We start from the raw sequence: 23,004 nt of genomic DNA, 5'->3' as shown, positions 1-23,004 counted from the left end.
GTAGATCCCACTGCAGGATGATCCTAAAATGGAGTCCAGATTATGTTCTACTTACCATTTAAGACCAGGATCCAGGTATAGGGGGATTTCCTAAGACATTTTGTTTTGTTTTGTTTGCGGGGGGGCATCTTTTTTTGGTACCGGGAATCGAACTTAGGGCCTCACACTTGCCAGGCAGGCACTGTGCTACCGTGCTATATCACTGGCTCCCTGAGACATTTTGGAAATTCTTAGAGCATTTATGGTATATTGTGGAATCTGGACAAAGTCACACTTTCTCCAAGGACACTTTGAACATTACATATTGTCTGACTAAACACTAAAAATAATTTCAAAATTGTATTCTGTGGCTACTGGGAACTGAACTTCTCTACTCCCACATCCTTCTTTAGAAAACCTACTTGGAGCACCTTGTTTCCCACAGGCTTCTGGAGCCTCACACCCCAGTTGGCTGTCACAGTGGTGACTCAAGTCCTTGCAAAAGCTTCCCAAAGAGCCTTGGCTCTAAAGTCTTGTGCATCTAGGGCCACTGTGTGCTCTGTTCCTCCCCTCCCTATGCCTCCCTGTGCCAGTCCAGCACCCTGGGGTGGGGACCCAGGCATTCCATAGCCTTGGGGACCTTTGAAGGTATAAGCCTATGTATGTCAGACCGACATTCCACATACTTCAGTAGAGTCTGAGCTTTCTCTTCAGCAGCCCAGCTTCTAGGCCATAGATAGCCACAGGAGCTGACCTTCCAGAGTCCCACCATGGCTATGGAAGGTGTCACCTATCTTCACAGGGGCACAAAGTGCTGATTCTACCCACAGATGTGGGGCATATCTTCAGCAGCCTGGGCCAGCATTAGGCCCAGGAGCCAGGCAAGCACCAAGTCACACACTTGGTTCACAGGTCTCTCCTGCTTCCTGCCAGCACCCTCTCAGCCTGGGCATAGCATCTGTCCTGCTCTGTGTGCTCAGTCCTGTCTGTCAGCCTCTCACAATTATCAGATTATTTCCTCTCTTGCCAGTCTGCCTTAAATTCCTTGCCCACTGGAAACTCTTTCCCCTTGTTTCCCGAGTCACTTCAGAGCCTGCTTCCTTTTGTGTTTCTGCCCCTCCCACCCCTTTCCTGCCCCTTCCCCTTCCCAGCTTCACCTTACTGGGTCCTGGCAGCTCCCAGTTCCATTCGCTGCCTTCCTGGCTTTCCCATCCTGGGCTGAGTGGGAACAACTACGGAGAGAGAGTTTATTGGACAGGAAAGTGAGTGAGTTGCCCCTGCCCTCTGCTCTTTCCCACCTCAGCAGCACCTTCCACAGTCACATTCCCATGGAATCTACACCTGGAAGGACTTACATCTGCTGAGAAATGCTAAACCTAGATTGCTTGACTGTGTTTGAAATGTTTGCAGTTCCTCCCACGTGTGATGTTATGAACACTGTTTATAGATGCTTGGAAAGAAGCCTTTAATACTTGTATTGTGTTTTAACTTGCTTTCCTTTGGAGGCAGGGAATTGTCAAGTAAGTATCCGCACCATTCTGGAAAAGCACAGGTGCTGGGTAAACATGCAGTACCAAGCGTTCATGCGGAATCCCAAGCGTGAAGGGTTAACCCTAAAATCCACTGAATTTACCACAGTGCAGGTTTCTTGCCCTTGCTCCTCTCAGCTTCAGTGATGAAGCACTGCAGCTGTAACCATCTGCTTGTGAAACAAGAAAAGAGTCATTCTGAGATTGCTTTACTTTTCAGTTTCTTTACTGAAAAATCAAGGTGAAAAGCATCAAGTTGCCTCTTGTGTGTATATATACAATGCGATGTATGTATAAATACACAGTGTCTGTGTGTGAATGCATACTCTACAATGTATAATATGCTGTGTATTATACAACTTGTGTGTCACCTGGAGATGAGCCCTGTGTTGAATCTCAGATTACACCTTATGACCCATGCTGTGGCCGCAGCATCCTCTCGCTCTCATCACAGCCCCGGCTTGTTTCTGCCACACACTGAAAGTCCTTAGGTGAAGGAAGAAACCCACGGATTTCATTTGAAAGACCCACTAAAACAGAAGAAAGAGCAGATGCCCTAGGAAGTGATAATTAATGTGCAGGAAGCATCCAACTGTGAGAAATGGCATGCCCCATCCTCGAGATTTCACTCAGTTTGGTGGAGATGATGTCATTTGGTAGAGATGTGCTTTCTCTCTCCATCCTTCATGAGTGATTATAATACCATTTGGTCCAGTTATCACTTATGATTATATAATGTGTTTTTAATTGAAGACTTTCTGAGAAAATAAAGGTACAAGCTGTTCTAGCAGGCAAGCTGACCTACTGAGAAATGCCGGAAATTATCAGACTAAATTATGAGTCAAACTTAATTTGGGAACAAAGCATCCATTGTGCATAACTCCCCATGATATCCAGGAGGATGTCATCATTTTCTGACAACCACTTTCTCCCCAGCACACTCTAAAATAAGCAGAGTCCCCAGTGCAAAGGCACAGAGAGCCTGCAGGAAGCATTGACAAGGCTTCCTTTTTTCTCCCTATTCTGTAGGCGCTTTAGTGCAGAGTTTGTGCAGAGACGCCAGGGTATGAGCTTTCTGAATTTGTAGACTGGTGCACTCTTTCATTTCTGTTTTAGTTCTTTGCTGGCATGCTGGGGAAGCATGGTTTGTGCCACACAGGAATGTCTGTTCACTTGGAAAATGCTTGTGCATGAATGAGGTGGTTGCCAATGCTGCTCTAAACTGTACTAAGTTTCTTACTTGGCTTTGTTTGCTGCTTCCAAGGGGATCAAGGTAACCCTTTCTCTTTGCATCTCCCCAGAACAGTAACTGAGGTGTATGGGATGTGCAGCAAAAGCTGGGACAAGTGTCCCTCCATCTGCCCCCAGTTTCTTCAACATCGAGGGTGATTTAAGGGAACCTGGTGCCACCAACCATGGCCTACTCATATAAAAGTCCATCAGGACATAAAAGCTCTTAACTGAGTTTAGAGGTCCGGGCCCCCAAAACTAAAAAAGGGACAAGCATCCTTTCGTGTGGTGGCAGCAGCAGAATGCAGACTGTAAGCTCGAGGTGAAGGACAGAGTAAGAATGTGTCCTTCTGTCCCTCTGCTTCCCAACCCTAGGGCCTGCTCCAAAGCCTGCCTTGTAAGTCACACCACATCCCAATCTTTTGACCACTTAACTCTGAACAGCTCTGGTGTGTCTCGATCTGAAAAATGGCCAGCGTGTTCAGGGAGCATGGCCTCTTAGACCCATGCATAGGCTCCTCTTTAGTTATAAAGTAAGCCCCCAGGCCAGAAGTTCCCCCGTCCTAGATAGTGCTAGGTGAGGAGAGGGTAGACAGATGTTAACCTTAGGCCCAGCTAGCACTGTAAACCCAGCCCCCACCACAGGGGACCATTCCTGTTAGAGCCTGCCTTTCCTAGAATGGTAGAGGGAGTCAGGCAGGACAGAGTAGCCTCAGGTCAAGGGTCCTGGGGTGAGGGGAAGGAGTCTGGCCCTGGTCTCAGTGGGCCGCCAGGCAAGCAACCAGCAGCCTCTTGTACAATGTTGTGCTTCCTCTGACTTCTCTCTGTTCCAGACCACCTGTTAGTCGAGCAGCTCCTCAGCCTGAGAAACTCTGGAAGAACAACATCACCAAAAAAAAGAAGCTGGTTGAGGTGAGGAGATTAAACTATTGTGGTTTCAAACTGATAGTTATGTTCTAGGGCTGCCTGTGGACATCTCCATCTGCCCATCCCACAGACACCAGTGGACAAACTCAAATGGATCTGTTGGCTCCCTTTAGCCAGCTCTCCTTTCCATGTAACATTGTGTCCCCCATCCTGGGACTAGAATCATCCACTGGGTCCCAGTCCTTCCCCCCATGCCCTGTCATCAGCTCTATCAGTACTAACTCTGAAGTGTCCCATGTCCCTCAAGCCTGGCTCCCTTGCCCTATACTTCCTACCACTTAGACCCTCAGCATCCCTTTCAGGGACAGGAAGGAAGGGATAGAGGCAAGAGAGTACTTATTCGTCACCTCTAATGGCACCTGAGCCCTTTCCAGGGGTCACTTGACATACTTCCTGTGACGTGCTCTGTACAAGCCTCTCACATAAGAGTAGGTACTATTATTGTTCCCTTTTGCAAGGGAGGAGTCTGGAGTACAGTAAAATTAAGGGAGCTGTCATGTCCAGTGCATAAGATTGCCACCTGGGGAAGGATTTGGACTTGATCTTTGAGATTTTAAGAGCAATTCTAGTAATCATGCTTTAAATGGAGAGACAAGCCAAGCACGGTTCATTTTTTAAAGTATAAATCTTTCATATTTAACACCAGCTTTAAGAGCCAGGACATTCCCACTTTGCCAGTGGCATTCAAGAATTCATGGCTTCAGAACATTCCCCAGAGCCACTTTCCAAGCTTACTGCCCATGACTCTCCTCTGCAACTCAAACCTCCAACCCAAAACTCACCATTTAATGCTCTCTGACTCTGCCTTGGACTACTGGGCCCCAGTGTTTTGCTTCCTTCTGCTTAGATGGCCCCTTTCTCTGCTCCCCACATCCAAGCCCTCCTCTAGTGTCTTCCCTGATGTCCTCACCCCAGTCCCACCCCCACTCCCCATCCTTGCCCCTTCCCCAGCCCTCATCACATAGTCTGGTTCCTGCATTCTCTTAAATTTATCTTCCCTTCTAGACTAAACTCAGTGATACCAAGAAACCTATTTTCAGAGGGTTTTTTTTTTTTTAACTGCAAAGGGGAAATTTTTGGGATTTATCAGGGAACACCACATCAGTAAGGAAATGCAGCTAAGCTCCAGGGAAGACAGAATCCAGGAGCTGAAAAGCCACCAAAAACCATGGCAGCACCTCTCTTCCGCTCAGCAGGGCCTGCACCTGTCGAACACATTCTCCATCCTTGTTCTTCTTGAACTGCTGTGCCTGCACATGGTGAGCTGAGGGCACCTCTCAGGGTTCAGATCTCCTCAGCAAAGTAAACAGGTCAGCCTACCAGTGTCCCCAGTTCCAAGGTCCTGGTCAGCTGTCCACTCAGTTCAGGAGCAGAGTCACATGCTAAGCACACAGTTTCTGGGAAGCCCCTTAAAGGGAGTTTGAGGGGTGGGTGGAGACTCAACAAGCTGAAAGGAGAAGCGCTTTCCAGATGAGAGATATTTTGTGTTTGTTCTGGTTTTATGGCCATACTCAGGACTAAACTCAGGGCCTTCACATGGGGCCACGTCTCAACATTTAAAAAAAAATTTTTGAGACAATCTTAATAAATTGCTAAGTTACCCAGGCTGGGCTTGAATTTGTGATCCTACTGACTCAGTCTTTCAGAATACTGGAATTATAGGCAGGTGCCAGCTGAGAGATATTTTTTAAAAAGCAAAATCATAAACATATGAAACCTTATGATGTGTGGATGAAGTAGATGAGTCTGCTTACCCAAGAAGTGAGAGAGAGTGGAATGTGGGAAGGGGCTCACCATACAGACTTAGGAGTTTGGTCTTTATCCCAGGAGCACTGAAATGTGGTGAATTGGGGCTGGGGATTTAGCTCAGTGGCACAGTGCCTGCCTGGCAAGCACAAGGTCATGAGTTTGATTCCCGGTACTAGAAAAAAAATTTAAAAAAAAAAAGTGGTGAATGATTTTGAGTCGAGATTTCATGGTATTTTAAGAGAATTAATCTGATGTTTGTAATTGGCAAGCTTTGAAGAGTATAAAGGCAAGAATTAAAGAAACTAAAAAAGAGGGACCCACATTCTGTTGACCTTATGTCCCACCAACAGGCAGAGTGCCAGGCATGGAAGAGCTCCCCAGTACATGTGTGTTGTTGAACAGAATTAAGAACTGATATGAGTTAGCTGCTGCTCTGTCATAGACAAGACAGGAAGAAGAGAAAGACTGAACCCAGAATAGTATCTAGTTGCTGGGGGGAAAATGCAAATGTACAGGAACTGTAGGACAAGTACCAGCCAACAGAATGAGAGTGGCATTTGCCAGGTATTCTGCTGTGCCCATCTCCACCTCATTGATGGGTATTTATCAGAGCAAATGTCTGAGCTGCCATTCAGGTCACCTCAAGAGCGCCTGCCCAGGCACAGGCATGAAACCTCTAGATAACTTTTATAGGACATCAAATCTGTAGAGTTTGGCTCAGCTAAAGGAACCAGGAATTGAATTTGGCTTAAAAGCCACTATACTTCTGTGTGACAGCCTGCTACTCCTAGCATTTCAGGGAACCAAAGAAAGGGCTGTGTTTTATCCTCAGCGAGTCAAGAAGCAAAACACTTCAGTGAACGGTAGCCTCCCCAGCCACACCCTTTCCATGGCATCTGTGATTGTTCATGTAGCATGGATTTGTCCTGCTCTTGCTTCCTCTGAAGGTGGCTTTAATCTGTGTGTGTATGAGCACAGGAGCTGGCTCTGGACCACGTATTTGGCTACAGAGGATTCGACTGCCGCAACAACCTGCATTACCTTAATGACGGTGCCGACATCATCTTCCACACAGCTGCGGCTGGCATTGTTCAGAACCTCTCCACAGGTAGTGGGGAGGAACTGCCTTCTGAACACTCCTAGTTTTCCCACTCTTTAGATACCGTAGAGCTTAACCTTCATTTTAAAGCCATTCCTCTCATTTCCAGGCTGGTACTATTTAGTCCTGGAAATGGTCGGAGTCAGATTCAGGAGTCAAAGTCTTCTTTCTTTCTGCCCTGAGCCCATTCTGACTTTGGTTAAGGCTGAGAGGGGAGCTGTCCATCATCAGATCCTCCAGCATTGAGAGCGAGGTGTGGGAACAAAGAAACTCCTCAGAGACCAAAGCCAAAAACAAAGCAGAGGGCAAATTTGCTCCTTAGTTTATAATAGTGACCACTTCTTTTAGCAGCTTGGACCTTTCAAATTTTCTTTGTTTTTACTCTTGAGTCATATTTACAATGAGAATGATAATAAACAATAAACAGAAATACCCCAAAGTGTTCTTTGATATCATGACAGCTCCAATTAAAAAAAAGTTAAAAAGAAATATTTCAAACAAAAAGAAACATCCAAAAGCTAACAGACATCCACATTTTTACCACCAGATTTAAGTATGATGACATTTTGTCTGTCTTATTGATTCATATCTAAAAATCTTTTTAAATTTTTTATATTTCTTTTCAGTTTGGTGTGGCTGTCGTGCATAGACTTAGACTGTGAAATCATTAAGCACATATTGACTTGTGTCTCTATTGGGGAAGAAGACTTTGGAATTTTTAATACATTCTCAATTTTGTAGCTACATAGTACTGTACTAGCAATGTGCTATTTACTTGTATATAAACACCATCATTCACCTTTCTTTACTTGGCATTTGAGTAAGCTTTTATAGTGGTCACTTTGGAAATCAGCAAAATCATTTGCTACAGTTAGATGATAAAAATATTTTTTAGCCTTTTTTCCACTTTGCTTGGCATATGTTGAATTAGAGCCTTGAGAATGAAGCCATGGTCTATCCCATGCAGATGCCCAAGTGGATTGTTACTTGGCGAATAAAAGTGATTAAAAAGGATTTCCTAGGCATTTCTCACTCTACAGTGTATTAGCCACTTTCCCATCACTAGCACAAAATACTCAGCACCTGAAACTTGAGGAGAGGTTTATTTTGGCTCACAGTTTCAGTGGGTTCAGTCCATGGTTGACAGTCTCCAAGGCAAAAACAGCATGGTGGAAAGGCCTCATGTAGGAATGCTTCTCACATCATGGTGGTCAGAAAGTGGGGAGGAGAAGAAGAAGAAGAAGAGAGGTGAGCAGCAGCTGGAGCAGCAAGAGCAGCAGCAGCTGGATCAGCAGGAGCAGCAGCAACTGGAGTGAGAAAATACCTTTCCAGGTCACACCCTCCAGTGATGGACCCCTTCTGACCAGGCCTCACTTCCTAACAGCACATGCAGCTATGAACTCATCAGTAAAATTAATCCACTGATGAGTATAGCACCCCCATGATCCAATAACCTTCCAGAGTCTTCACCTCTGAACATATGACTTTTGGGGGACAGTTTAGAGCTAACCCATAACACACAGACTTCCCTTTTGATGAGTAAGTGGTGCCATTTTGCTTAGAATATTACTTCCAGACCCCACGCCCTGCCCTGAGCAGAAGCAGACATTAAGAAGCCATCAGTTCTGTGCACTTGGGAAGATGAAACCTTGAACTTCATCATTTCAGACTCCGGAAGCTTTTGTATTTGTATTCTCCAGACCTAGGTATGGTAGTGAGAAAGATTGGGGTGGAGTTTGAATGTATTCAGTGACGCACAACAGGTCTTCTGGACCTATAAGAGACTATGTGAATTAAAAAAATATCTCCAATCTCCCCAGTGCTGATTTTGAAAGTGGGAATCTGGGGGCTTTAAGCTCTCACTTTTAAAAGGAATCTCCAAAGAGTCCACATCACCTTTGGGGTTACCCCAGAAGGTGTTCAGTTTCTGCTGTTCACTTTCCTGTGATCTCTCCTAGGCAGCCAGAGTTTCTACCTGGAGCACACGGATGACATCCTTTGCCTCACAGTGAACCAGCACCCCAAGTACAGAAACGTGGTGGCCACCAGCCAGATAGGTAGGGGAACTTGCAGCTGTTGAGCAGGGATAATGACTTGTTAGCAATTATTGGGACAGGAGTGTTTGTTGACATTTATCTTTTCTTATTGTTGATTTTTTTGAGCTTTAAATGTATCTCTGTCACTTAAATTGACACATCTAGTGATTGGTGATTCTGAGAAACCATGAAGGCAGACCAGACCTGGTAGTCCATAAATGGTTGGTCTTCATCCCTGTGAAACTGTGAAGATAATTTTTCAGACCCCAAAGAGGCCTAAGGCTGGTGATAGTGCTTGGCAGGAGCAGATTGCAGTATGTATGTCTGGCTCTTCTGTATCCTAGGAAACTGCCAGTGTGACAAATGTGAACTGATTCACATTTGTGAAATGTTTGTTTATTTGTTTTATTTTTACTTTGTCATTTTAAGGGTAGTTTTTATAAAAGTATCTTCCTGCTTGTTTTCATTGAACCCATGTCCATTTTTAAGTTTAATTTGGAACTTTCTGATGCTGGTGTTGAGTGCTTCACTAGTAGAAATGTACTCATTTTAGCTGTTGTTTTCCCTTGATGCTTCTTCATTGCCATTGCCCATCCAATGCAGGTGATATCATGGAAACCCCAGGTAAGGCTGTTCCATCTGTGAGTAGTTTAAATCTGCACAGCAAAATCATGTCATGTATCATATTTTCTAATTGTATCTGACTGAATTGCAGATACAAACCATTGACCTCACCAGTTTGCTTTGTGTAAAATCTTCCATAAGTGTGTGTGTGTATGTTGGACATAAATGTCCATAGGGCTCTGCCTTCAACAAACTTGCCTTTAAAACAAGTTTCCCCCAATTGTCTTTCTCTGATCAGGTCAGATTATAAGTCTCTTGTGCCCAGTAACTGTAATACCCCTAACACTTGTCTAAAGAAGACTTTAACATAAACACAGGCATTGCAATGTTCCACTGTTCACTGTCGTACTTTCCCACACCCAGGAACAACACCTTCAATCCACATATGGGACGCCATGACCAAACATACTCTCTCCATGCTGCGGAGCTTCCACTCCAAGGGAGTGAATTACATCAACTTCAGTGCCACCGGAAAGCTCCTGGTGGCCGTGGGAGTGGACCCTGAACATACCATCACTGTCTGGCGATGGCAGGAAGGTAAACCGTGCTGGGCTTTTCTCTTCCCTCCAGAGGGCCTGCCAGTGGCATGGGTTAGGCTGAAACCAGACTCTAAAGCCTACCATAAGGAGAAACTGCTCCTCAGGTACTACTGCAAAATGTCCACTACCCCCAGGCGCAAGCTGTCTGGGAACCCTGGGCTGCATAGAAAAGGTCTTTGAAAACTTGGGGGAAGTGTTGACATTGGCAGCTCTCTTCCCCCTCCCCATTTCTGTATCCACAACTCTCCTACCCCAGGTGTTCTTTCTGCAGGCTCCCAGGTGCTGCTATAGTTTTCTTGCCTTGGTTGCTGCCTTATAGGACCTGGGGTGACTATTGCTTTGCTCTCAGAAGCAAATTTTAATGTATAAAATATTTTTATATTTGAACTTTTTGAAAGAAGGATTCATCTTGTAGTTAAAGTTCATATTTAACAGATTTTTCTGTTCTCCTCCTCCAACACACACACCACCCACCTACACACACACACACGCACATGCACACACACACACACCAGCTGCTACTAAATTTATGGTAGTCTTACAATTAAAGATGTGCAATTTTCTGAGTATATCCTTGGCTTGCTACTGCTAAGTAGGTCCAATTAGTGAAGCCATAATAGGTCTGTCTCATAGTATCTGGGACGCACTGAGCAGGCAAATGGAGAGGTGGCACTTCTCCATTACAGGGCTCTGGAGTCTTATTATTACCTCATCTTCCTGTGGAGAGGTCATAGAAGGCCTGCAAAGAGAGGTCCATTAGGAGGAAAGTGCCAAACCTTCCTGAGCCCCCATTAGAGAAAGAGGTGGATGCTTTATTGGTATCACGGATGAGACTTATTATATTCCATCTAGGGGAGCTAGATCCACAGTACTTCTAGAAAACTGCACTTTCTCATTTGGTTTTCACCAACGTGTTTTCTCAAGTAGCCCCATGATCTATCTCTGAAGTACTGATTCTGTTCCTTATAATAGCATGTGACCTGCAGATCCGCTTAGCCTCAGCTCAGATGAACAATCTAGCATGTTAACTTTAGACATCCTAGAGTTGAAAGGACTGGAATACTTTGATGCCACTCAGGATTGATCCAATGGAGAAATTCTTCATGATAGGCTTTGTTCTATCCTCTGCCTAGATACTTGCAGTGATGTGGCCCCTGCCACTCCCCAAGGAGCCCACTCACTGTTGGAAAACTGTTATTACAAAGCCCTTTCTTGGTAGAGGTACAGCTGGCTTTGCAATGCCTTTCTTATATCGTGTTGACTCTAGTTCCAGACCCTGGGGTGAAAGTTAAATGCAGCCCTGCACACAGCCTATCTTCTTTAGTTCAGGTTCCTGCCCCTCACTCCCTCCAGACCGCACTGGCTCTGGCCCTGCCTCACCACAGACTCTTGCTCACCCAGGCCTCTTCCAGTTGGAGGAGCCAGGCCTTTAAATAGGCTCCCCAGGAAAAGAGAAGCCTGCTCTTCGATAATGTTCTTCTATGGTAATTGTTGGAGCCAATCTGTACAGGAGGCTTGTGAGCCCATGATAACATATAGCAGGCCACCACCAGCCCCCACCTCTTCCCAGTTGACTGTGAACAAGACCTCTCTTTCCTTTCCTTAGTGTGTCTTTTCCTTTATTTGAAGTTCTGCTTACAGATAAATATCATTTGTTTGGGGAGATTTATATACTTTTTGTTACCTTACAGAGCATGTGAATACTTTCCTTATTTGTTGAAGGATCATTTTGGGGAATGTGTGTGTGTATGTGTGTGTGTGTAGATGATAACCTAGAATTTAAAATAAACTTATTACATAAAATATGTCTTGTCAGATTCTACATATGCTTACATAATTTGTTCTGAGCAGACTAGAAGCAAATGCAAAAAAGGAGACAGGTGTCCACAGTTGGAAGTATTCATGAGATTAAAGCATGGGAAAAACAAATGGTGGCTTAATAAAAATATGCATCCAATTTTTACTTTACATTGTCCCTATAACTAGTGATACTGACTCTCTTTCCATCTCTTCATTGGCCATTTGCATTTCTTCTTCACTAATTTACCTGAAATATTTCTTCTGATGGGCATGGGAGGTTGTTTTGCTTATGATTTGTTCTACATAAATTATTGATAATTTTTTTTACTCTTATAAGTAGCAAATGCTTTTTCCCAGTCTGTTCTTTGACTTTTAACTTTGTTTATGGTAGCCATGGGTTTTAAAACTTGTGTTCTAGGTCAACGGTGGAAACCTATGGCACATGTTCTGCCCTGGGCTCTTTGTTATCAATGAAAGCTCTAAAAGGTTCGCCATCACTGCTGTAGGTGGTGAGATATCATTACAGTATCTCAAGATTCCAGCTGCCAGAGAAAAAAACAGCTAGGAGAGGTGACGAAGTGGGTCTCCCCAGCTTCCCCTGGGAAGGGTTCCTTTAGGGATCACCAGAGGGGAAGCTACAGGCTGAGCTTTGTTTAAAACTCACCACCACCATTCTACTAGGGATCCATTATAAAAAAAAATTTAAATATAAAATGAAAAAGATTTGCATAAATAATAAAAAGAGGGGAGGTGGAGAAGGAAATTGGAGTTAGAATATTGAGAATAAGTTAAACTTGAAAAAAAAATAAAAGTTTAAAATAAAAATGTAAGGTCTAAAAACAATGACACACAAAAAAAGACAGCTTTAAAATGCAGAGCAAGCTGGGTGTGGTGGCGCACACCTGTAATCCCAGCACTTGGGAGGCTGAGGCAGGAGGATCGTTTAGAGTTCAAGACCAGCCTGGGCTATAAAGTGAGCTCAAGGCCAGCCTGCACTGCATAATGAGACTCTGTTCAAAAAGACATAAATAAATAAATAAATAAATAAATAAATAAATAAATAAATAAATAAATAAAATAAAATAAAATAAAATAAAATGCAGACCAGAGGCCAAGGGGCATGAAGGGTGACGGTGATGCAGTCACTACAGCGCGTTCGCCGCACGGCCCTGCCTGAGAGTCCACTCGCGTGAAGTCTCATCTTGTTCGCACCCTGTGAAATAGGAGCGATCACTATCCCAGCTTACAGCTGAGGAACTGAGGCAGAGGAGTGATATAACTTGTCCAAAGACATTCGACAAGTAAATGGTGGAGCTGGGATTTAATTAAGATTAAGTTTAAATGAAACTTGGGAGATAATGAAAAGTGGATCAAGGAGGGGAAAGTAGATATGTTAAGCCAAATGAAAAGAGATGCAGATAATTTTCTTTTTAAGAAAATAAGCACAGAGAATATTGGAGAGAATAAGAAAATAGAAGGTGTTGAAAGGAACGTAAGTCCCCAGTGACATCCTGGGAGGGAGATGAATTCTGTAGCTGTACTGGAGCAGGGAGATGCGGTGACCTTAAGTGATTCTGCTGTTCTCCATATTTGGAAGCACCCGTCTCCTGGGCCATCCTTTTCTGCTCTTTTCACAGACACCTGTGTGGGTGGGTGAGGTTCTGTTACCAGCTCCTGCTGCTCTGGATACTTCCCGGACACTGTCTCCCCGCCTTTGGGGGTAGTGTCCATGGGGAGAGAGCGCTGTTGAAGAAGCAGGCACACTGAGACATGCCTGGGCCACCTGGGATGGGGGCCTGGCCTGGGCCCAGCACCCTACCCTGGCCTGTGCAGCATGAGAGGCCCAGCCTCACTGGACCCTTCTCCCACACAGGTGCCAAGGTTGCCAGTCGAGGAGGTCATCTGGAGCGCATATTTGTGGTAGAATTTCGCCCTGACTCTGACACGCAGTTCGTGTCCGTTGGAGTCAAACACATGAAGTTCTGGACTTTGGCAGGCAGTGCCCTGCTTTACAAGAAAGGGGTCATCGGATCCATGGAGGCTGCCAAGATGCAGACGATGCTGTCCGTGGCCTTCGGTGCTGTGAGTTCCAGCAGATGCTTCCCCACAGGGTACCCTGAACCCTAGGCATGGGCATGGGGGTGGGAGTTTGGCCAAGAAGCTGAAAATAAAACCATTTTCACATTACCTCCTCTACTGGCTTCTTAGCAATCCATACTTCCTTAGCCCATATGGGTGAGTAGAGTGTATTTACCCCATCTTTTTCCAGTCAAGATGGTGATAAGAAAGAGGAACCCCGCCCTGCCCCCACCATGGCAAGTGATTCCAGAGCAGACCCTGATATCCAAGCCCAGTAGACCTGGGGTTAGGTAACCACCAACGATACTGGGAACAATTTCTTTCCAGCCTTCCTGCTCTGCAAATCACCCAGTTACCCTCCCCCCACACTTGTAAGTGGGCCACAGGGTCCCTCAGCCAATGGAAGCTCCCTTGAGTACAGTTTGGAACACATTCAGCACTTGGTCCTCTAGTGAGGCTTTATCCACCTTATAGATGAGCCATAGGAAGCTCCCTTTCCGAATGGAGCCCACCCCTGCCCCTGCCCTGCAGTCACCAGGGGCACATGCCTATTTGTGCAGAGCTGCACTCTGTGAGGAAGTAAAATGCCCAAACCAACTAAAAAGGGTAAAGTTCAAAGCTAGGTGACAGTCTCACAATTTCTGTGACTTTTCCGCAAATTTTACTGCTTTGATCGATGCAGAAGATCAAATTGACTATCCACATCTTGTCCTCTTAATAAAGGAGGGGTAGCTGAGAAGGGACCCTCGTGAGTGAGTTCCTCATGTGGAAGATGTCTCTTTGCAGAATAACCTCACTTTCACGGGTGCCATCAATGGAGATGTCTATGTCTGGAAGGACCACTTTCTCATCCGGTTGGTGGCCAAGGCTCACACAGGCCCTGTGTTTACAATGTATACTACACTTCGGGATGGACTCATCGTGACTGGAGGCAAAGAGCGGCCGTAAGCGGAAGCACCTTGAGGATAACTTGTCCTGTGTGAATGTCTTAGGAGAAAGTGACAAAAGCATCTGTAAAGTGGGGAAAATGCAGATTGTCATTTTCCTATCTTTTCTGCTTTGGGGAGATGAGTCTGCCATGTCTCCAAAAGGGCCATAGGCCCAAAACTTTGAAAGAGAAAAGTAGAAAAGTGGTTACTGATAGTCTTAAAAACCTCAGAGGTTTTGGTGTGCAGTGGTACATGCCTATCATCCCAGCTACTCAAGAAACTGAAGCAGAAGATTTGCAAGTTCAAACCTCTTAACCAGCTTGGGCACCTTAGAAAGACCCTGTCTGAAAAAATAAAAAGGGATGGATATAGCTCAGTGGTAGAGTTGTCTAGCATTTGCAAGGCCCTGGGTTGAACCTGTACTCTGTGTGTGTGTGTGTGTGTGTGTGTGTGTGTGTGTGTGTGTGTATGACAGAAGTTCCAGTGGGACAGCAAGAAAGATAGCAATGATGCATGAAGACAGGAGAAATATTCTCAGAAGTCTAATGAAATGTAGTCTTTCAGAATTACACTTTCTTTCCTCCAAAGATAGTAACATTTGAAGGCACTTGAGGAAATCTGAAAGGTCTAGGGGTTGTAATTGCTCATCAGGGGGGCCTAAGAAGGGGCCATACGCAGAGTCCATCCTGCTGGGCCTGGGTGGCCATGATCTTGATGACTGGGGTGGGGAGGGGTCAGGAGGAAGTTTTAGGACAAGGATAATAGCTGAGTGATTTATGCTTTTTTTAGGACCAAAGAAGGAGGTGCTGTGAAACTGTGGGACCAGGAGATGAAGCGCTGCCGGGCCTTTCAGCTGGAGACAGGGCAGCTGGTGGAGTGCGTGCGCTCTGTGTGCCGAGGCAAAGTGAGGACAGCCAGCCCTTCCTGAGCTGCCCACTGACCAGGCCGAGGGAAGCGGGTGGGGGCCCCAGAGAGCCTTTCAGACATCCACTTCCCCCATGCTGGTTGATGTAAGCCTTACAGCAAGTCTCCAAAGTGTGACTTACACTGTAGTGAAGGTATCTTAGCAGAGTTAAGACAGACTTGTGTAAGCTATGACTCCCCAGGGAGAGCTGCCCATGTGTACCTGAGTGTGTTTCTTTACCTTTCTGTGTCCCGCAACTGGAGTTGCTGTGCAGTTGCTCTGAGGATTGCATGTATCACACATGACAGTGTCTTCATTTACCTGACACTACGTAATCATTCAGAGATGTTAGCTATCATTATGGATCATGTTCCTATAAAATGAGGAATTATTCAATAAACAGGGGAAGAGTAAGAGCCAACAAACTGACTCAAGGCCATTGGTTTCCAACTCATACCTTGATTGAGGGCCAAAAGCAACTGAGCTATCAGATCAGAAACTCAGGGATTTCCTTCTCTTCTTTTCCTCTTTAAATTACCCCCAGGAGATTCAGCGCACTTGAAAACAAATCCTCTAACCTCTATTTAATATCATGCATTTATATTTTTTAATTGGTATCAGCCTGAGAATTTGCTCTCTAGATGTTCTCCATAAAGAAAGGCAAACTTGCCTTTGGAGTCCAGGTACATTGAAATTAGGAATATTATTTTCAAATAGTTAAGTGACAATCATCTGAAGGGGTGATTATGGGAGATGGAAGCAGAAGTAGCCTTAGAACCTGGACATTATCAGGAAACATATCCTTGTTTAGTGGAAGAATTTAGTGTTTACGCTGTCCAGGAACAGAAATTGACTGCTCCCCTCTGTTGTGAGCTGGAAGTCCCTGAAATGTTCTAGCAGAAGCTGGATGGTGGGGGCTCTGCTCCAGCTCCCAACCAACATAGTTAATGGAGAAAAGGCAGAGCAAAAAGGTGGAGATCACTTATAGATGGATGGTTTAGTTAACAGTCACCTCTCAGCTCTTCCTATTCTAATACCAAACAGCAAAGCCACTTTCCCAAGTTTCTCTGATGTTGTTTTTTTAAAAAGTGTGGCAAAATATACATAATATGAAATTTACATGTCAACCATTTTTAAGCATACAGTTTGGTGACATTAAGTATATTCACATTGTTGTACAGCCATCACCAGCATCCGTACACAGAACTTTGTTTCATCTGCTGAAACTCTGTCCGCATTAAAAACTAGCCCCTTTTCTCCCCCTCCAGCCCCTGGTCACCCTCATTCTGCTTTCTGTCTATGAATTTGACCACTCTAGGTACCGCATATGAATAAAATCATACAGTTGTCCTTTTTCTAATAGCATTTTGGTTACAACAGGGAAAAATTTTAGTAGGAACCAAGGATGGAGAAATAATTGAAGTTGGTGAAAAAAATGCTGCTTCCAACATCCTGATTGATGGACACATGGAAGGAGAGATTTGGGGCCTGGCCACACACCCCTTCAAGGACATCTTCATCTCTGCCAGCAATGACGGCACAGCCCGGATCTGGGACCTGGCTGACAAGGTTAGGGGCCACTGCCTGCCTCAGAGGCCTTGCAGCAGCAGGAACTAAGTAAAGAGTGGGTCGTTGTCAAGCTAGAGATACAGCTTGGAAAAGGTCAGCCACGTCTACGGCCATACCACCCTGAATGCTCCTGATCTTGTCTGATCTCAGAAGCTAAGCAGGGTTAGGCCTGTCTAGTACTTGGATGGGGGGAAAAGGTTAGCCACATGAGAACAATTAAGTTAGAAAGCCTAATGATAAAAGAAGTCCCCTAGCATGCAGTCTATCTTTTAGCTGCATACTCATCTATGAAGTTTTATAGTACAGAAATAATTTCATTGAGCCCACAAAACCTAAACAATTAATTATGATTTAAAGTATCAAGTGTTCCCAAACACATTAATGTACTTCCATCAAAATCACAAGGTTTCCCTTAGAGCTTGGTAAAACAATTTTAAAGTTCACTTGAGATAAAAATGTAAAATAGCAAGATAGTCTAGAGGAAAAGAATGTTACCAAGCTTAAAGTCTGATCTAGTCCACAATAAATACTTGTTTTAATAATTAAAATATTTTATTTTATTTCAAAATTGCTAGTAAATGTTTTGTTTTTTGTTTTTTTGGTTTTTTTCCGGTACCAGGAATTGAACTCACATCCTCTCACTTGTCAGGCAGGCGCTGTGCCACTGAGCTAAATACCCAGCCCCCACTAGTAAATGTTTTAGTCCTATTTTTAGTGTAGAAGTCAAAGAATTGCAGTCAAAGAAACTGCAATGTGGTTGCTATACTCTTAAATTCAGTATTTTATTAACAGCTATCATTTTTTAACCAAACACCTACTTCAGTGTGTGCCACATAGTTCATGACGCTTGTTAATGTTACAAATGAGAAAACTGAGAAGAGCTGGCCTGAAGCCCAGCCCCCCAGCTATTAAGTGACACACCCAAGAGGCAGAATTTGAGCTAGCAGATGCTAAAACCTTAAATTCTTTCCCATAAGCAGGAGGTTGGCAGTCTAGGGCTCAAGGCCCAAATATGGCTTTAGCCTGTTCGTACAAGTGAAACCACACCGATTTGTGTACACACTGCTTTTGTGCTACAGGAGTTGGATTGTTATGACAGAGTCCATATGACCTACCTAACCCCTTTTTCATAGTTTGTCAAACTCAGCACTAAAACACGCTGCCCCCAAGCTGCTCTTACCACAAGATACTGCCCACTTTCAATCTGAGAAGCATGAGGTGTGCCAGTCTACCACAGCAGCAAGGGCAGCTGACTACTCTGCAGGGAGCTGGTCTTCCCTGGGATCCGCTGAGGAGACCTAGGCTTAGGTGACTTTCTTTGTGTCAATGTAGAAGCTGCTAAACAAGGTGAACCTGGGCCATGCAGCCAGGTGTGCAGCTTACAGCCCTGACGGGGAGATGGTGGCCATTGGCATGAAAAATGGAGAGTTTGTCATCTTGTTGGTGAACAGCTTAAAAATTTGGGGGAAAAAAAGAGACCGAAAATCTGCCATCCAAGATATCAGGTATGTAAATAGGTAATCTGGACACAGAGGAGACAAATGGGTCCCATGCCAAATGGGCCATGGCTAGAATAAAGGAGTTGGGTCAGTTTCACAAATCAACTGTGAAAGTTGGAATCACATATTTAATTCTTTGCTAACTTCCTCAACACTGTAATAAAAGTAAGATGTCATCTTACACAAGGCTGCACCCATCATTTCCTTCTCTGGGATTTGATTCAGAAAAGCTGTTGAATTCCATACAATGAAGGGAGAAGCTATGTATGAGTTACATGGAGGGTCTCACTATCTTTGGGCCTGGGAGGCCTGTCATAGAGCAGCCTTCATGCCTGACCAGCCCCAACTGCATCCTTATGGACCCTGCTCTTGGATTGCTTTTTCTAGAATCAGCCCAGACAACCGATTCCTAGCTGTTGGTTCTTCTGAGCACACAGTTGACTTCTATGACCTGACTCAGGGCACAAGTCTGAACCGCATTGGCTACTGCAAAGATATCCCAAGCTTTGTCATTCAGATGGATTTTTCTGCAGATAGCAAATACATTCAGGTATGCTTAGGTTTCATTTATATTGGGCAATCAATAATAATAATAATAATGTCGTATGTTACTTGAGTGCTTACTTCTATAGTCTGCCTGTTTTATAAATAGAGAAATGGAGGCTTAGAGAATTTAAGAAAGTAGAATTTTCAAATGTAGTTATTTTTCAATAAAAAGGAAAAAGGGAAACATGTTCTAATCACTGTTAACCTCCCTTCAAAGCTTCGTAATTTCTAGGTTTTTTTTTTTTTGAGATGGTCTCACTGTGCAGTTCAGGATGGCCTTGAACTCTGTATGGCCCAGCTGACCTCGAACTTGTGGCAATCCTCCTACCTCAGCTTCCTGAGTGCTGGGATTACAGGTGTTCGCCACCATGCCCAGCTGGCTATGCACTTCTTACTCACCTCCAAATTTTGCCAGCCAGAGTAGCCCCTCCACTGTCTGGACTCCAGACAGTGGGCTTCGATTATGAGCCCATCACTGGGTCACAGGGGAGCCAACCTGTGAGGGGGCATGGAGACAGATCTCACCTTTGGGCCTGACAGCTCCAACACTCAACAAAAGTTGTTCATTTGTGAGCTTAGAGTTGAATATTCACTGTGAGGAGAGAAAGGGTGCATTCCTTTATTCATCAAATAATTACTGAACCAGCACTATGCTAAGCTTTTAGATGGGCAAAACAGGCTTGGTTCTTCCTGGAGCTCGCTCTATCATGGAGAAGGCAGGCATTAAACAATCACAAAATATATACACGATTACGAATTGTGACAGCATGGAGAAGGCAAAGTACAGCGTGCCAGGGAGTATTTAACAAGGTGCTGGATACAGATGTGTTTCCTCTCTAAACAACTGTTATTTAAGCTGAGGACTAGGACTTGTAGGGGTTAGCTAACCAAGAGGGGCAGGGGGAATACTGCTCCACCCATCTGCACTGAAGGCCTAAGGTGGAAACGACCTTGGCTTATCCAAGAGCAGAAGGAAAGCCAGGGTGGCTTGGGCAGAGGCACTGTGTAGCAAGGGAGCTGAGGATGTAGGCAGTTGCCATTTGCTGACAAATGTTCCTGACTGGAAAAAGTTCCTCTGGAGACTTCCGGAAAAATGAGTCACTACAGACTTCTGAAATCATCCTCACTGGCTGCTATCCCTGAGAAAGCTTGCCTTACTCTGTACCCCACATTCTTGCTTCTCTGCAGTGTACCTCAGTTACCTGGAGGCTTTACTAGAACAGATTTTTAAGTCCCACCCTCAAGGGTCTGGCGTGGTAGATCTGGAATTGGGCCAAGAGTTTCCAGATGACGGTCAGGAACCACACTTGGAGAACCACTGCCTTAGGACTTTGGAGAACAGCAAAAGAAAGAGTGGAAAACACCCTGCTCTGTGGATTTTGCTGTGGGCTGGCCCTGGACTTTGCAGCTTGGAGCCAAGCTTAAGTTTGGAGAAAAGGCACAGGGACACAGAGGCAATGACTAGGTTCTGGAAAATGGCACCCCAAAGGGGAGTCTTTTGCATTAAGAAAGGAAGTTGATACATGGGCTCCTTTCTACTTGCAGGTGTCAACAGGAGCCTATAAACGCCAGGTCCATGAGGTCCCCCTGGGGAAGCAGGTAACCGAAGCCATGGTCATTGAGAAGATCACCTGGGCTTCCTGGACAAGGTGACTGAAGAAAACATATTTTGAGGAAGAAGGAACAGGGAGTTTGCTGTCCCAAGGCTCTTGATGGCCAAGGCCTGAAGCAGCACAGAAATAGAGCTTTTTTTGTTTTGTTTTTTTCCTTATGGGAGTGAGGGAGGGAGGCTGTTGGCAGAGGTTTATTTAGCCCAGTGACTTGATCTGATCTGGGCTTCTGAAATGTAAATTCCCTCTTTTAATATAATCACTTGTGCAAGTTCCTAACCCCATTCATCAAGCTCAAAGGAAACCACCTCCCAGCTTTTGACCATGCCAAGTGTACAATGAAGCCCATCACCAGGGGAAGGGAGTGGGAAGGCTAGAACTACTATTCATCAGGGTAAGAAACAATGCCTGGCTAAACTGAGGGATAAAACTAACCAAGCCTTGAGTCTGCAGGAGCCCTCTTCCTTCTTCCCTGTCATGTATCCAAGAGCACTATGGGAAAGAGGGAATCAAGGATGGGGTAACTTTTCTTTCTCGAGTATCAGAGGACTGAGGTAGGGGAGGTCAGTATGAACTGGTACAATTGTACAGAGGAGGAAAGGAAGGATGCTTCCATGACAGAATCACCACATAACCATACTGAATTAGCAAAAATCCCTGTCTCCCATCTACCCATGGAAGGGGATGACTGACCACAGGAAACTTTCTCATGTCTTCCTAACACTTCTTCCTGTTGGAACAGCATCCTGGGAGACGAAGTCATTGGAATCTGGCCGCGAAATGCAGACAAGGCTGATGTCAACTGTGCATGTGTGACCCATGCTGGCCTGAACATTGTCACAGGAGATGATTTTGGGCTGGTGAAGCTCTTTGATTTTCCATGCACAGAAAAATTTGTAAGTTTTCCTGAGTAAGATCCCTGCACTGCCTCCAGGCTCTCTCCTTTTATATAGGGTGGGGGAAAGAGTGGCCGCACTAGATGGACCTCTGAAAGACCTAAGAATCTTGTCCCAGCCCTGTGGAAATGTGGCAATGACGAATCTTTTCATATCCCTCTGGAAAGTCAGAGAAGGGAATAGATAAAATGGCCACAAGCTGGGCAGAATGAGAGGCTGGAAAGCTAGCTTACCGATGTCCAGACCAAATGGGAATCCCAAGTGAGGAAGTTTCTGGGAGGAGAGGATCTGAGCCTTGGAAGTACTCTTGAGTCCTGGGTGTGTTCTGTGAATTCTGAGAGAAGCAGTCTCTCAGCTATCTCCATTTGCTTCTGCTTACAGGCGAAACATAAGCGTTACTTTGGTCACTCGGCTCATGTGACGAATATCCGTTTCTCTTATGATGACAAGTATGTGGTCAGCACTGGAGGAGATGACTGCAGGTACTAACTGGACTGTTCTGATTCTGATGACCAAGGCCTGGCCTCCTGGCCTTCCCCACTTCAAGGGTCCTCTGGGTCAGGCTCTGCCAGGGACAGGGGTATGGGCTAATGTGGGACAGTAAAGGAGAAACCCCATGAGTCTTAATGAATGCAGGGACTTTCTGAGTATAAGGCATTAAGTTTCTGGTGACTCTCAAAGCTTGGCCTATGTTACCACTAGAGCTGTCCTGGGATCAGTGAGAAGTCAAGGTCATGTAACAGCTATTCTGGGCATTGTTGCGGGGGAGGCAAAGGGGTGAGAGACCCAAGATGGCTGATTTTAGGTGCTCTTGACAACCAAGGGCATCATTAGGAAGGAGATTAGAATGGAAATGTATTCATGTCTTTTCAAGAACTCCCAAGTGACCACTAATGTCCTTAAGATGCATAATTAATATTACAACACAGAAATTTTAAAATATCACTAGTACTGAGCTTTGCTTACCCTAAAAAACAAGCAAGTACTAGCGCAGTTTGACGTAAGATCAGCTAAGAAATAATGCAATGAGGCCCCACACTTGGTGGCAGGAGACCCTCAACTAGCTACTTTCACCACAACCTAGGACAGCTTTTGACCTCAGTGTGAGATCTGCACATCATTCTGTGTAAGGCATGGCTGAGAAGCCAGTATCACAGGAACCCTTACCCACCAGATCCACAGGTTCCAACCACCTCAGCAGCACTTCAGTAGCTAGCCTTTTTCTATCCCTCCACCAAGGGTGTATCTCCATGTGGAGGGACAGCTCTAGGTTATTCTAACTCAGTTTCTCTACACTGATGTCACTGCAGCACAAATACTGGTTTCTGTTCAGTCTAAGATAAGAAACATAGAAATAGGTGCATTCTGATATTTTTGGTGGTTTAAGATTGTGGAAAAGGCACCTATAAAAAATTTTAGCTAAAAGCACTGCACAGAACTTGGTACCAAGCCCTGCCGGG

General features: G+C 44.9%; 1 protein-coding gene across 6 annotated transcripts in view; it reads left to right on the top strand.

Annotated features, from left to right (window-relative positions):
• The window catches only part of Eml6 (echinoderm microtubule associated protein like 6), a 336,360-nt gene that overhangs the window by 310,223 nt on the left and 3,133 nt on the right, over window positions 1-23,004 (top strand). For 2 of the 6 annotated variants that reach the window (XR_001234170.1, XM_013514622.1), the window contains exons 28-43: window positions 1,485-1,499; window positions 2,773-2,781; window positions 3,572-3,650; window positions 6,393-6,522; window positions 8,472-8,570; window positions 9,153-9,173; window positions 9,537-9,710; window positions 13,386-13,594; window positions 14,378-14,535; window positions 15,310-15,424; window positions 16,805-16,993; window positions 18,326-18,498; window positions 18,880-19,042; window positions 20,584-20,687; window positions 21,391-21,544; window positions 21,926-22,026. Coding sequence is in view for 5 of the 6 variants with exons in the window: in XM_013514622.1 (XP_013370076.1) it covers window positions 1,485-1,499; window positions 2,773-2,781; window positions 3,572-3,650; window positions 6,393-6,522; window positions 8,472-8,570; window positions 9,153-9,173; window positions 9,537-9,710; window positions 13,386-13,594; window positions 14,378-14,535; window positions 15,310-15,424; window positions 16,805-16,993; window positions 18,326-18,498; window positions 18,880-19,042; window positions 20,584-20,687; window positions 21,391-21,544; window positions 21,926-22,026 (1,893 nt within the window). In the remaining variant the exon portion in view is untranslated. Of the gene's footprint in view, window positions 1-1,484; window positions 1,500-2,772; window positions 2,782-3,571; window positions 3,651-6,392; window positions 6,523-8,471; window positions 8,571-9,152; window positions 9,174-9,536; window positions 9,711-13,385; window positions 13,595-14,377; window positions 14,536-15,309; window positions 15,425-16,804; window positions 16,994-18,325; window positions 18,499-18,879; window positions 19,043-20,583; window positions 20,688-21,390; window positions 21,545-21,925; window positions 22,027-23,004 lie in introns of those variants that run through there. The other 4 variants (XM_013514623.1, XM_013514624.1, XM_013514625.1 and 1 more) reach the window with 4 other exon arrangements.

This window comes from Chinchilla lanigera, unplaced genomic scaffold, assembly GCF_000276665.1.
Source record: "Chinchilla lanigera isolate Chin_1 unplaced genomic scaffold, ChiLan1.0 scaffold00023, whole genome shotgun sequence".
Classification (NCBI taxonomy): domain Eukaryota; kingdom Metazoa; phylum Chordata; class Mammalia; order Rodentia; family Chinchillidae; genus Chinchilla; species Chinchilla lanigera.
The sequence above is the reverse complement of the archived record's forward strand: the minus strand, read 5'-3'. Positions and strand labels throughout refer to the sequence as shown.